Below are 15,377 nucleotides of genomic sequence, written 5' to 3' on the forward strand. Positions count from 1 at the left end.
TCTCAAGGAGCCTTCTGGCGCAGTGCACGGCCTGTTGGACGGGAATCGAGGTGAATAAAGAAACCACGTCAAATGATGCCATGACAGAGTTATCAGGGATTGAAATGTCCTTAATGGTGTTAATGAATTCACTGCTGTTTTTAACGGTGTGAGATGTATTACCTATAAGAGGCGAGAGGAGGCTCGCGATGTGTTTGGACAGTTCATACGTTGGGGCACTGCAGCAAGACACTATAGGTCTGAGAGGAATACCCGGTTTATGGATCTTTGGTAATCCGTAGAATTGTGGTAGTTGGCAGCCAGTAGCACGCAGAAGATGGTGAGTCGCGGTCGGGATCTTCTTATCTTTAAGCCATGCGTGGACAAGTTTATTAACATTTGCTTCCAGACGTTTCAAGACTTTAACGGGAGGATCAGGTAGAGGTTCATATACGTTAGGATCGAGTAATAGGGCCAAGGCTTTCTCTCGGTAGGCTGATCGGTCCAGCACAACAGTCCGGCGCCCTTTATCAGCAGGAAGTACAACGATGGAGTTGTCTTTTCTTATAGATGACAGGGCGGCACGTTGGCGGTGGTTGAGGTTTGAGCACGTTTTTCGAGTGTTGCGGAGGACTGCGGCAGTCTTGAATCGGATCTCGTTGGCAGTTTCTTCGGGAAGGTTGGTAATACTGGCTTCTATGCCCATAGCGAGCTGTGTGATGGGAGGTTTCGATGGTATAACGGCGAATTTCATACCGTTTGATAAAACACTCAGCTGCTCATTGGACAGTTGTTTGTTACTTAGATTCAAGACGAAAGAAGTCGTGTCGTCTGAACGAGTGTTCGTCTTTAAGGAGTTAGTTTCTATGCTCAAGTTTATGAACTTGCGCTGTTGGCGTAAACGGTAGGTATCCGAGGTCTGACTAGCCCGATGGCAGATGGTATGTATAAGGTTTGTAAATACAATAGGCGAGACCTTACCTTGTATGTGTTGTAACAGTCTGGACTTGTTGTAGTCAGCGTTCCTGATTTCACGGTGGAGATGGGATATCCATAAATTTAACGTGCGCAGGCTGAAGTTAAAGCAGGCACGATCCATATGAGAGTTGTGGAACGGGGCTTTGTATCGGAACCCTTTAGGTATAATTCGATTGCTTTTGCATCTGTGGGCGAAGCGTAAATGTTGCCTGTAGCGAGCTATTGAGAGGAAGCACTTTTGCAACTGTGCACAATCGTTGTAGGTATTATGGCCATAAAGTGATCGAATAGTGACAAATGGGCCTGGAGTACTGGGGTCCATAGTTTAACAGATATTTATTTAAAGTATACCCAGTAAAATAAAATAAAATAAAATATTTCCAGAAGCTTTCGGAACTCGTGTCCCTTTCTCAACTGACAGAATTTTTTAAATACATTACAAGCAAACTGTGGCACGTTACTCATTCGTCATTGTTGTAGCACGGACGTGTGCTGCCTTGCGCCAGTGATCATCCATCAATAAAACGGTTGTCTCCAGGATTGGATGTATACGCATGCCTTTCTGGCGATTTAATGCCTTAGGGTTGTTCATTATGTTTAGTGACTCTAGCCATAGGCGGTGGCGAAAGTGTCGCGCGTGGTCCACTATCTCAAAGTCTACACCTATTACAACGTGGTGTAGATATGTCGACGATATTTTTACCATAATACCACGTGGTTCTGAAACGGTACTACTAGAATACCTCAACTCTCTATCCAATTTCATCAAGTTTACCGTAGAATCAGAGGTGGACGGTTCGCTCCCGTTTCTGGACGTGCTAGTGCATCGCGTAGGCCCACATCTAGAGACCTCAGTATACCGCAAACCCATGTGGTGCGGTCAATTCACCAACTACGGGTCCGGCCACGCTCCAAGCCATCTCAGTAGCACTGCCCGCACCCTGTTCTCCAGGGCCTGGAGCCATTCCAGCACCGACACAATTAGACGTAACGAGATCTCCCGTGTGAAGGCGGACTTAACCAGATGCGGTTATCCATCCCATGTACTAAACAGATGCTTGTTACAGGCACAAGAACTTACTTCCAACCCAAGACCTCCGAAGCAAGTCGGCATATCATCCGCCTACATTCCGTATTATCCAGGAGTGTCAGGACGTATCTCGAAGATCCTGAGAAGTTACAACATAAAATGTGTACAATTACCAGGTAGGAACCTACGTTCACTTGTCTCCAGTGTGAAGACCCCTGTCACACCTGTCTTACGCAGCAATGTAGTGTACCGTATCACCTGTAGGGCCTGTAACAGTTGCTACGTAGGTGAGACATCGAGACGTCTCCAGGATCGCCTCACGGAACACGACAGAGCAATCCGGCTTGCCGAAACTGACCAGTCCGCGCTTGCAGAACATTTTTGGGCTACCAACCACGATCTTGACCCCAAGCGCGACTTTGAGATAGTGGACCACGCGCGACACTTTCGCCACCGCCTATGGCTAGAGTCACTAAACATAATGAACAACCCTAAGGCATTAAATCGCCAGAAAGGCATGCGTATACATCCAATCCTGGAGACAACCGTTTTATTGATGGATGATCACTGGCGCAAGGCAGCACACGTCCGTGCTACAACAATGACGAATGAGTAACGTGCCACAGTTTGCTTGTAATGTATTTAAAAAATTCTGTCAGTTGAGAAAGGGACACGAGTTCCGAAAGCTTCTGGAAATATTTTATTTTATTTTATTTTACTGGGTATACTTTAAATAAATATCTGTTAAACTATGGACCCCAGTACTCCAGGCCCATTTGTCACTAAAAAGTTTTACTTTATCAGAAAATGTGATCGAAACTAAATCTTTGATATAGATGTTAAATAGAAGAGTCCCAAAGATGAACCCTTTGGTATAAAGATCACCTACCCTTGCAAAGGTAGGTGATCTTTCTTAAAGTGTTTTCAAGATGGGTACTTCTTTTATAATACCTGCGCTTGATATAGTTCATTAGCCAATCTGATAATAGCTCACCATAAGATCATAATAATTTACTTATGTTCCTCTGTCCGGAACGCTCTTTTAACTTGAATAACTCAAAGATTAAACAAGCTTTAAAAATTAAAAAAAAAATGCAGCAAAATTTTCCGACGATATTCAATTTTTTTATTTTTTATTTTTTTTACAGTACCGTTACAATTTTGGTGAAATAGTCGTCCCAGATACACTAGAATTATTGTAATTTTTTAAAAGGACGATATGGTCGTCATACGTGTAAAAAATTATTACATTGCATTTTAAATATACATATATTTTTTTAAATATAGTTTATTACCCCACTTCACTGACACCTTAGCTAGCAACGAAGATTTTTGTAATTACTTCGATATTAATCTTTAATTCTTCTCTGAAACAGTTTTAGCGAAATATTCGACATGGGTACACTAGTAAGTTATAGTTTAATAAATCGTGTTCAGCTAAGTCAAATGGCTTATAGAGGTCTGTCCAGACAATATCTACCCAATTTTCCCTATCAATTTCCATAGAGATTTCCCTATCAATTTCCCTATCAATTTCCATTAAAATGACAGATGAGTTCAATACCGCAGACCCAACTGATCGAAATCATATAGTATTGGTGATAATAATGGATAAAAGAACTGGGAAAGTTTCTGATGTACGATGGGGAACATCGCCCCTCCCTGGCTATCTGAATGATAGTAAGATGCAAGATCCGACGCTTGTGGTCATCTTAACGTGAGTGCACAATTAAATTCTTTCATCGGAAAGAGGAATTAAATTTCTTGCATAATTCTCTCGGTCAAACTGACTTAATTGTAAACTATCTCACAATTTTCGCCATCTTGTCGAAACAGCATTAATAGCTCTTGTTTACATTTTGTTAAGCGATAGGAAATTTATACTTACCTTTGCTTTTGAAAAAGATACTACTGAAAGACACCCAATCATACCCTTCTTGAAGTCTAATTTCTTAAACGCTTACAAGAGCGCTCCTGGATCGTTCTAGTTAGCTTCGAGATCCTAATAATATGGCCGCTCAGTGTATTTTCTTCCGATCTACTAAAGATAAGGGGCAAGGATTCGTATTGGATATAAAACACTGTAGTTTTTAATTAACGTCACAAAATACTACGCAAGCGATGATTAAAAAAATTCCTGCAGAGGTCGCTGAATAACGTCCAGTAGTTAAATAGAGCAGCCAATGTTGAAAGAAAAGCTCCATTATTGAATTTTCTCCCCCTTGTAGTTGACATTAATTGCAAAACGACCGCACACTGCCTCCTCAATATGGATTTTTACATTAAAACTGTCGTGTCTCTTCTACGCCAGTCATTTACCTCAACCATTATTAATATCCCTAATGTTCCACTTAGTAGCAGTGCCAGCCAAGTATTGGCCATTTTAGCTAAGTCCTATTCACAACGAGGTACTTCTCCAGGAAGCCTGTTTGCGCATCATTGGTTTTTTAATTTAATTTTTTTTGTTGTTCCTTTATTAAAAGTGATTAAACATTTCTAAGCGAGTACATGGGCTTATCAAACAAAACGACATGAAACAACTGGTGGTAATTGGATGCAATGGTGCTCATATGGCTTTTATTACTAAGGTGCATCATCTGTATTTTCCGGCAATAGGCAAGAATTAGCGCTTATATTTAACAGGGGATGAACTAATCATAATACACTGCATAGTAAAATAAATAAAGACTCCATTTGGAGATTTAAGTTACATGTTTCGTAATATCTTCAGGAGATGACTGAGGAAGGAAGGTGAACTTTGAGAGCCTTTTACCTAAGCGTTAAGTGGTGAAATATGTTTGGATTAATGCGTTAATGGACTAATCTGATTAGTTTAACAAGCATACGTAATACTCACTACGTATCAACTATGAAAATGCTCGTGAAAGTGAATATAAGCCATGAAAGCCATTCCTTTGTTAAATAAAAACAAATGCTTTGTGAATGGGCTTTCCCCCCCCCTTTTTTTTAGCAATTTTCTTAATCGCATATCTCACGCAGGAATTTAATTAGCTATTTGCCGAAGCCTGGTTTCTCCACAAATAATAAAGTAAATCTTTCCGTGTACATCGAACCCATTCGCGCATGCATACACCAACGTCAAATGAGAGGTCTGTGTCCATTAGAAATTTTACAAAGCAAATACAAGTCATTTCTCCAAGACTGCCACATACAAAGGAAATTTTTGCTGACATTACGCATTTTAAAATTGTTTTTATTCTTGGCGTCAGCTCAACTGATGGAACAGTCTGAATATTCATTAGCTAAAGAAAGACAAAGCCTTAATGTGCAACAAGTTGGCTATTAAAAAACCTTGTGGGGAGGGGGAAAGAATTAAATGTAAGAAAAAAAAAATATCTGGAACCTCTAATTAGAGATCAGTATTTGCCAAATGATGGAAAGTCGATTCTACGGAAACAAATGCACTAGCGTACTTTATCGCTACAGATATAAAAACTCAAAATGACGTTCGTGGATCGTAATTAGCAGGAAAGAAAAAAAAAAAAAAAAAAAAAACTTTGGAAACTAAATCAAAAAAGGAGTTTTAATCTCCTAAGACTATGTCGACAAGGAGAAGAAAAAAACTAATGAAAAGAATTTCGTACTTTTTCGAAGTTTGTAGACGCAATTGAAGGAAAGTAATAAGATGAAAAGACACAGTCAGTACGGAGCTGTCACCTGCAAATAGCAATAATTAAGTTAATGAAGATTGCTCCTCCATTTTCCAGTGTTAATACATTAGTTGGCGATTTCAGATAGACAACAGAAACGACCCAGCAATTTATGCAAGTGCTGCTAGCAGAAAGGCCCTTCGAATAAATGGGACTTTCAGATATCATAAGTTATACTTGTATTTTACGTATAACTTAATTTTTTTGATCCAGTATCATAAGATATAATTTGCAATACTTAATACGAAACAAATCGGAATAAATTTATTCCAAGATCGAATGAAATTAAACGGAAAACTTCTTGGAATATTACTAAATTAGCAACGTTCGGTTTAAAACTTAAGGGGGAATTACGATTCCTACGACGGAAGATATTCCCACCCAATCAAGATTTCCCATGCTTGCCGCACTAGACTTTCACCGATTCTTGAAGTAAGAGTTCGACGTCCAACTCTTTATTTCTCATTTCTCTAGATAAATAGTAACCCAACTATTCAAACGATAAAACTTAAATTATATACGTTCAGAATTTCCTTCGACACTTCCAAATTCCCTCTTCTCTTTCCAATGGCTGCTAATGTGGCATAAAGCATACAATTCCTCTTCTCCGATTGCTAGCAACGTACAGAAATGGCATTAGTCACATCTCATTAGCAGAGACTGTTTAGAATGTCTCGAAAACTTTCATGGGCTTCTGTAACGAATGGGCCAGTAGATAGGATTAAGAAAATCCCTAAGTTTGTATAAGCAGAACCATCCTCTCTGACTACCAAGTAATATTTGTATTAAGGACTCGTTACGCCGCTCCGTATCTCATTTAGGAAAGTTAATCCCTTTAATCTTTTGAGGTTCGCATTTGCGCGCGACTCCAAAGCACACGACACCGGGAATCCAATGTCCGTAATGAGACTTAAGCAGATTCGAAGTCTGATGCGCTGCAGGAAAGCCACCTACCAGAGCAGAAATGAACAGTACTCGTGGCTCAACTAGTGGACAAGGACAGCCTCCGCTTCTCCATGGCAACCGATGTACAGAAGCTACAGAAAATTAGCATATACGCACAGCTTGCAAAATAAAGAATACATTTATCGAAAAGGCAGCAAGAATTTAAATAGAAATCGTATTTCTATGGAACATGTTGGGAGTTGGACTGTCATCAGCAGAACTGAAGTAATTTCCAGAATTTGGGGAGGAAGGAATCTCCTTACAAAAGAATTATTTAAGACAAACGTGTTATTAAAGTTACAAAAAATTTAAGTCGAATAAAATTTTAGTTTCTGCCAGAGGTCCAATTAAATCTGTGGAAGCTAATGGAAAACAGAAGACGAAGAGATGAAATAATGTGGGAGATTAAAAGAGCATCCGCCGTAGTCAACCACAACGTGCCACAAGCAACTGTTGTCTTTCGTCCCTCCATCCTTAGGGCTCCCTCCCCCTGATCTCCATCCCGACTCTCAACGGTTCTGTGCATCGTAATCGACGCGTCACTCCACGGTCCGATCTAATATTGTAGCTGTCAGCCACACGCTTACTAACCCTCTTTAGTCTGGCAGAATGGAGAAAGGGGGTGGGGTGGGGATGCAGCCATTCGATGTCTGTTGAAGACATCGTTGGCTGCTCCATTTAGCGGACACTTTTGGCGAACAGATACGACCGTGGAAACCTGAAAAATGACAGGGACCGGGTGGCAACACAGCTACTTCATAGGGTGTCTGCTCGGACCAAACTTCCTATTTCTGACGGCTTCAGTGAGGCCCCCTCCCCCACTTGTCAGACTTCGACAACTGAAACTTTTCAATTTGCAATTAACTGTAGCGACAGTCTTTAAAAATGCAAGCAAAAATGTCTTGTTTCGTTTCTCTGCATATATTTGCTTCATTTTGAGAAATTGTTTTAAATACCTGAAAACTGAAAACATTGCAAAAAACAACAAAAAACCCAGCGTTAATTCTTTAAATTAAAAGACAAGGTTACTTTCCTATTAATTGTTGTTTCACATAAGCAGAGATGTAATTACGATTTCTTTGAATGTTGTTCAAAATTGGATACACTAACTTGTAACTGCATATGGGAAACTTGCACTCGTGTGACCTGTTTGATGCAAATACGATGTATTTTAGTACAAAAGTGTGCACGTCCTATTAATTTCTTACATCGCATTGTTGTGGATTATTTTATAATTCTGTACATATAATACAAAAGGGAATTTTTCGTTTCATGTATAAATAAAAGTTAAATGACGTTCACTTGAATTTAAGTGTATTAAAGTATGCACTTCCTTTGCCTAAAGGAGATGCATACGAAATGACGTATGCATCTCCTTTGTTCATCAGCAAACAAGCATAGTCATTGTTATTTTCTCCAAACTTGAGAACAAAAAAAACCCCATCCTCAATTATACTCCTTCCCTCTCCAAATAGGGTGGGAAAGCTGAATCCATTTTTTATAGTTGCATTTTTAAAGTTGTATGAGATCCACTGTTTGGAGAACCGCGAGCTAATTGGGACACTTCTAGGGAAATTTATGGCTACAATAAATTATGTCGGTGTTATTTGGGTAAAGAAAAATATCTAGGTGCTGATACTTAAGTAGGATTTATTACCTCTAAAGCAGATGTCGGATAACACCTGATATCGTGGATGTTGTAAAGGAAATGAATGCAGTACCGAAACCTGTTCATCCCCCTCCAACGGCCAATAAATATGTTGTTAGATTGAATAAATCCAGTCCCTCCCAAAGCCAAAATTCGAATTATGATAAGTTTTAAAAGGCTTACCGTGTCCGTTGATGTCATACTACTTTCTTTCCCTACAGTTACCCATGGTGCTGGACCTTTTCTGGCTTTAGGCATCACTTTGCCCAGAATGTTTTGTGTTGCAACGTTCTTCTGTGGGTATTGAGGAACTGCAGTGGCATTTGGACGTGGATGGGATGGAACTTGGTTAGACCCGACGCTGTTCGGTGAAGATCCCTCACGTGAATAGTGATTCCGGTTTACAGCAGAATTTCTAATCGGTGGCACTTCAGGATGGTTTTGTGATGGACTGTCACATGAGCTGCTATCGAGATCCATAGCGGAAACTCCAGTGCACCGTTGATAGAACGACATTACCGCCCTCTTTTGGATAGCTTTCAAATTTGGATCTGAAATGCGATGTCGCTTTGCAGGGTCGAAGTACACCATTTTGTGAACAGATTCCGCTGTCCTTTGGGGGGTATTGAAGGTTGGCTGTGGCCCTTGTTCTTTCTTTTCACACGGTGCCTTGCTGACAGATGTCTGTACTTTACTGACGGAGCATTCCTGGAAAACACTAGAAAAGTCGTCACCTGAAACTTTTAGTTTAGAAATATTACTACAGCTGGATACAAGTTCTGCTGTGTTTCGAGGACTTCTCTGAAGTCGTGAAGGCTGTTCACTATACGACGACGCAGACTGGTCTGGACAGGTTTTAGAAAATCCAGGAAATGATGCCGAAAAAGCTTGGTTGCCGTAGTTTCCGTGTTCATCTCGAAGTCGTGGTGATCTTTCACCTTCTGAAGATGTTGCAAAGTGTTTGGTCTTTCTTCCCTGCCTGGAAACCCCTTTATAGTAGAGGACGCTTTCAGAGTCGTGCCTCTGAGGAGGTTCTACACGTGCACTATGAGCCACACTTTCAGGTTGTAACCCGTTCCTAGAAACCAAGTTGCACCCTTCAGGAGACACTGTGCTCACACTGCATGAGGACTGTGGTGTCAGGCGCCCACTTTCAGTTAAAGTAGAGTGTCCACTGTCAAACAGTGATGACCGATTAGACACCTGAATACTGAGGCTGCTTAGATCGCTACACGATCCATGCCACTTGAGTGTCTCCTGGCTGCTGGAGTTGCTCTCCGTTCCAGCTTCACTTGGGGTTTCCAAGTCTCCCTTCAAATGCCACGATGGAGGTGGAAGGGATTCACTCTCCATTCTAAGACGGTCGAGCAATGGAGTGTTGCTCTCCAAGGATGGTTTAGTCCAGTGCTCGAACAGTGGCAAAGTCTGACTACAATACCTCAGTACCTCATTGTAGTTGTTCACATAAGGATCAGGGTCTGGCAGCTCTTTGCCTTGATACACAGACAAATCCCTCTCAGGAGGAGAGTGGATGTTGTAGTCCTTGTCACCATAGCAACGGCTCTTGGCACTGTACGTTGTCCTGTATAATGAGTCTATATCAAAACTGTCCAAACTGCCCACAACAAGAGGTCCTTCGTGGTCTTTCAGGAGAGAGTTGAGGGACGCGGGAAGAGAATCCGAATCGCTCTTTGAGTTTCTCCTGCTTCCACCTTCACATATCCTCTCCTGAACAGGATGAAGTTGGTGTGGAGAAATGTGGAAGGATTTGCTAGGGCGAGAATAGGGAACCCTTTCTTTTGGATAGTCTGTATGGCCAGTCCAAGAGTGCGACCTCTGATTGGCTGTAGCCACTTGCGTTGTTGTTGTGGCAACACATGTGGCAGGCCAAGAGGGATATTTTTCGTGGCTTGAGCTAGTACTGTAGTTGAGGTCTTCAGGAGGAGGGGACAAAGGTAGTGGTCGCTCTCTAGCAAACGGACTTCTGTGGAACTGGATGTTTTTAGGACTGTCCACCTCTTTAAAAACACCATTCACCTTGAGGGAGACACTGCTTTCGGAGATGTACCTCGACTGTCCCTCCCCTTCACCGGGACGAGGTTGTAGATACTTTGGGTGGCCATTTTGTTTCTCCATGCCATTGTTAGTGGAGTTGCTGTTTTTCGTCGAAGCCAAAGGATGGGAGCAAGATTCCTCTTTGAACACTTCCCTCTGTTCCCAGTAAGGAGGACGCTGGATCACAGGAGCAAAGTCCAATCCACTCGTGGATGCCAGAGCTTCATACACGGACTTCTTCTTGAAACGTCTAGTCACCATTTCGACACTATCGATATTTGGAGTGGAAAAAGAAGGACTGACCGAGGACCACGCGATACTGTAAGGAGGAGGAGGGGGTGGTGGCTGTTCTTCTGGAGTTAAGCTAAGGGATGGAGTGGACTTGGTCGCTTGCAGAGAGATGCCCGTCCCACTGGACCAACTAGTTAAGGAATCGTTGCTGGAATACCGGCTCACATGGCGTTGGTGGCACAGGGACTCGGAGCTACTGAAACGGGACGAGTTACGGGGATAAAGGTCAGGAGGACGGTCGTCGATGTTGTTCCGGATGTAGTCTCCCGGATCGTTTATGCAACTGTAGCTGCGGTACAGGTATCGGATATCTCGTTGGTACCTGCAAAAAAGAAAAAGAAAAAAAAAAAAAAAAAAAAGAGAGAAAATTCTTAATTTGTTCTCCATTAGCAACACATAAAAATATGTAATCCTAAAAAATTATTTCAGCCGTTAGCTTCGTTTTACATATCCCCACCCCAACTTAGTGCTTTAATGATAACATAAGCACAATTTTTTTTATGCAATAACATTTCAGTTTCAACAATGGATAACTACAGCTGAATAGTGTTTTGTTATTATTATTTTATTTATTATTTATTTTATTTTATTTTATTTTTTTTTGGAAAGTGTGGCAAAAAAAAAAAAAGTATAAGTGAAACCAAGCTATTCACTACTAAATGCGAATAGCTTCGTTTCTATTTTATTTTATCGTTATTTTTTTTTCCCCCTGAATTTATCCGCAATGGCAACGACGCAAGCAGTCGTGAAACTCGAATTATGAAGGCAGTTTTGTAAATACAATCGACAGCTATTAGGACGCTCACGCAGGAAGAGAAATTCAGTGCAGAATCGCAATACACTTTCATGTCACGAAAATATCTTCTCACTGCGTAGCCTGCAGCATTCTTGTCGCCGCGCGAGTAGCGAGATCCCATTAAAAGCTCTACTGGTTGATAACAGTCCACTCAAACTTTCTTTCATTGGCAACTTCGTCCCTCATTTTGTGATAATCCCCATCCACAGCTGTCCCTCCAGCTTGGGCGATAATTATTCCATATTTCACCTTAAAAGCTTCTCGTCGCTGAAAGGAAATTTCCAAACTGTGCGTTGTTAGCAGCTTTTAGTGGACGAAGCATCTGCGTCAAGGCAATGGGCTCACTAGCAACGATTTAAAATCCCTTCGATGTTTTTGCGTTTCTCCTTACAGGAAGTAATCAACCGAAACCCGAAGTTTTCGAAAAGATGAATCGGAACCTTTCAAAATCTCTCTACCGTCGTGTATGCGGTTACAGCAATTAACTGAAGAAAAGAGTCCTAGTTTTCGTGTAATAATTAAATGAAAAGAAATGAATCTGTCTTTAAAAATGTGCAGTTTCAAATGCCATTGCAATTTTATATAGAAATACTTGCGTATCTGGATGTTAAATGTACCAGAGGGCTTTCCCAGTGCAATATGGAATAAGTGACATACATGTAATGGCCCAAATACATCCCGGACTGTGGGTAAGGTGTTAGTTTTGTTGCTTGTCTCTGCAAGCTAACGATACCACCCATCCTCCCCCCCAGACACGCACAAACACATGTCATCGACGTGGAGCAAGGCATAAAATTCCCAAAGCCATTTCCAGCCACTACAGACGACTTGAGTAGGGATAGTGTAGATAAGAACGCCACCGTCATAAAACGTAGCATCACCCCTGGCTGGATGTTCAATCACATTCCAACGATTAAGTACTCGCGATAAGAGCCTGGAGATCTCCCGACACCAGACCCCCTCTCTTGTAGACAGGGGCAGTTAAAGCATCTCTCTCAAGGCGCAGAAAGGTCTTTTATATCATCGTACCAGCTGACAGGGGCAGATTTTTTATATCGTGTTAGAAATGTTGCTGTCTCAGTATCATTTCTTAGCATGAGCTTCGAAGTAACTATATTTCAGAAGATATAACTATGAATTAAGAGTATTTTTTTTTAAGCAGGTCTGAAGAAAAAGTTAAAGACAGACGAGCCGGCTATGATTGAAGCCGTTATAAATATTGCTATTTTCATCTGGAAGGCCCCAGACTTTCTCATCAGTGACTAAACCACATGAGTTTGATCACGTGAACATGTAGGGGAGGGGAGAGGTTGACTCATACAGCGATGTACAAGAAACCTTGCTGTCAACGCCTCTATAGCTTGCGCGCTGAACATGCAACGGTTTCTTCTAAAAATATCCGTTGTGTAGCTACAAATGCATCAAACAGTTCCATGAAACAAACTACTGACTTACCTTTAGTCATGTTTCCCAATGTTGCCTCGAATGTGTACGCTAAACAAATGAGAATTCTAACAAGCATTTTCGATTAGTAAAAAAAAAGTATTCAAATTTTGATGGGGGTGGGGGGGAAGCAAAAAAATATCTGTGACTTAGCGATGTACAAGTGAACCGAATGACGGAAATCAAATAACTTGTCTGCCATCTCAGAGAATATGTTTTTGTTCCCAGTTAGGAGATAGAATAGCTGCAAACATGACTGTTTAGGAAAAGATTTAGGGAAAGTACGTGGTAATGACAAAAAGGAACTTTTCTAAATGGCCACCAGAGGGCTATCTATTAAATTAAAGCGTTCTTTCCAATGATATGCTCCGAAGGGAAAACTTTAGAAGGTCGTCGAAGGACACTTCGCATAAGGGAACGCCCGAGTTTAGTTAGAAAAAATAAAAGCTTACGACGAGTGTACAATCAATAGCACAAAGACTCCCTCAGGAATCATAATCGGCTGCTAAAACTTCCTTCAATCAAATTACAGAAACCAGTTTTCCAGTTGCCGATAAGGCCTGTCGGTGGCAGCAGGATATTGAGCTATTTCAAGCAGCTACAACATGTGAATTCAACGCCAGAAATGATAATGGATTTGCCATTATCCACTCGCTAACTGAAGTCCCACAGGAACACGTGCAGGAAAATGACACCACACCGAAGTGGTACAAAGGTCCGGAAATAAACTAATAAATTTCTATTGACACTGTGAGACAAGAAAGTACGCTAATAGTAACTCAGCAGTGCTTTCTTTAAAAAAAGAAATAATGCAGCTGTTATTATAATAAAAAAAAAGTTCTATTTTGACAGATATATATGATTTAATTATTTCAGGACAAATGGAGACCAAATCGCGTGCCGCCATCTAGCAGGCTATTCGTTAACTAAAGCATTAAAAGAAACCTGCAGCAAATAGATTGTTAAAAAAAAAAGAGTAAGATGCTTCCTATAGTTTTGGAACCGCAATATATAATGCAGGAAATTAAACGTGATGTCAAGATATCTTAATAGCCAAATATGCAAGAAGCATCCATACCATGTGTACATCCATAAAGATGTCCCACAGGCTGGCGTTTAATCCACTCTTGGCCGAGTTTGCTGGGCCTTGCTCCGTGCAATCCGCTACATTGCTTTGGACCCACACACAAGAAGGCTGTGTCATAAAGTTGCTGAGTTATAACCCCGTGACGCGAAGCACGCTTCGCGGGGTAGATCGACAAACAGCGTTCTCTCTTCCCGAGTGTCTGAACCAAGTTTTACGGTCGCACAGTGCCAGCAGACGACAAAGGAGAGGTAAACATTCAAGCCACGTCCCCGTAATGACGACAGCCATCAACGACGTAGTGGCAAGGGCCCACCGAAGCACCACTAAACAAGAGTAACGACGAAGCAGTTTTCCAGAAAGCCCTCTCCAGCGGGAGACGTCCAATTCTGAAAACGAAACAAGCAAAAAAGAGTGAAGTTTATTGTGGGGTTGTTAGAACTGCACGTGAATATTGTATGAAGCGAGATTTTCTAAACGAAATTGCCTAAAAGGAAGTTATGTGAGACTGCGTAACTTTGAAAACTTCTGCCGTAAATAAAACACGAAGTTAACAGATTAAGAATTAAGATTCAGTTGTATGCCATGCCCCTTCAAGAGTATTATCCCATCCCTTCGATGGTGCGCACTGAAAATTTCGTATTCAGATTATGACTGGCCACATACTCCGAAGCCAGATTGTTCAGTTTCATTTCCTGTCAACAGATGGCGCCGTACCTGGGCTGAATCCGAGCATTTGTCTTTGATGATAACTATATATCTCAACCTAAAGATTAGGTGATAGATGGAAGCGTATCGAGACATGGGCGGCTATTTTTGGTGTTGATAAGCCATTCGTGCTAACGCGGATCTTGACGGGTAGCCTCGTCACTCGCGACAAATAAAATAAAAGAAATAAATAAAAAATCAAATGACACGAATGGGACCATTATTCCAATTCCAATCTTCAACTGAAATGCCTCTGTCACGAAGGGCTGTCAGTCATGACAATTTATATTTCTCCCACACATGGTAAATAAGAAGTTAAATTTACCATTACTGATGTAGGGGAAAAACAAACAGAACACAAATCGGCATCAAGAAAAAAAAATTACACATTTATTTCAAGGAACGCAAAAATATTTACTTGCAAAGAATGCATCGCCATCCAACCATAGCAAGACAACGATTTGCATGGCAGTGTTATGCGGTATGAACACACGGCTAATGCGATTAGGGATGCTGACACGCTGAGAGCAGCAGAGAAAACGGCCACAGAATAATCGATAGCAGGGTGTTCGCCATGTCTGCTAATCTGTGCATAGGGGATACCGCACAACATACCCGCTCACCTGTCCATGAAATTAATTGCGTTTCACCCCAGCAAAGCGGGTAATTAAATTCAAACAACAGGGATAAAAATCAAGTATTTATACCTAAGAAAACTATAAATTTGCCTCCAAGTGATTTACTTTGGT

General features: G+C 41.2%; 1 protein-coding gene across 2 annotated transcripts in view; it reads right to left on the reverse strand.

The window, feature by feature from the left end:
• The window catches only part of LOC150090548 (uncharacterized), a 449,422-nt gene that overhangs the window by 158,986 nt on the left and 275,059 nt on the right, over window positions 1-15,377 (reverse strand). For both annotated transcript variants that reach the window (XM_090371399.1, XM_090371407.1), the window contains one exon: window positions 8,435-10,919. In XM_090371399.1, the coding sequence (XP_090227525.1) occupies window positions 8,435-10,919 (2,485 nt within the window). The remainder of the gene's footprint in view (window positions 1-8,434; window positions 10,920-15,377) is intronic.

Source organism: Mastigoproctus giganteus, chromosome 1 (assembly GCF_048544385.1).
Source record: "Mastigoproctus giganteus isolate SK-2022 chromosome 1, ASM4854438v1, whole genome shotgun sequence".
NCBI lineage: Eukaryota > Metazoa > Arthropoda > Arachnida > Uropygi > Thelyphonidae > Mastigoproctus > Mastigoproctus giganteus.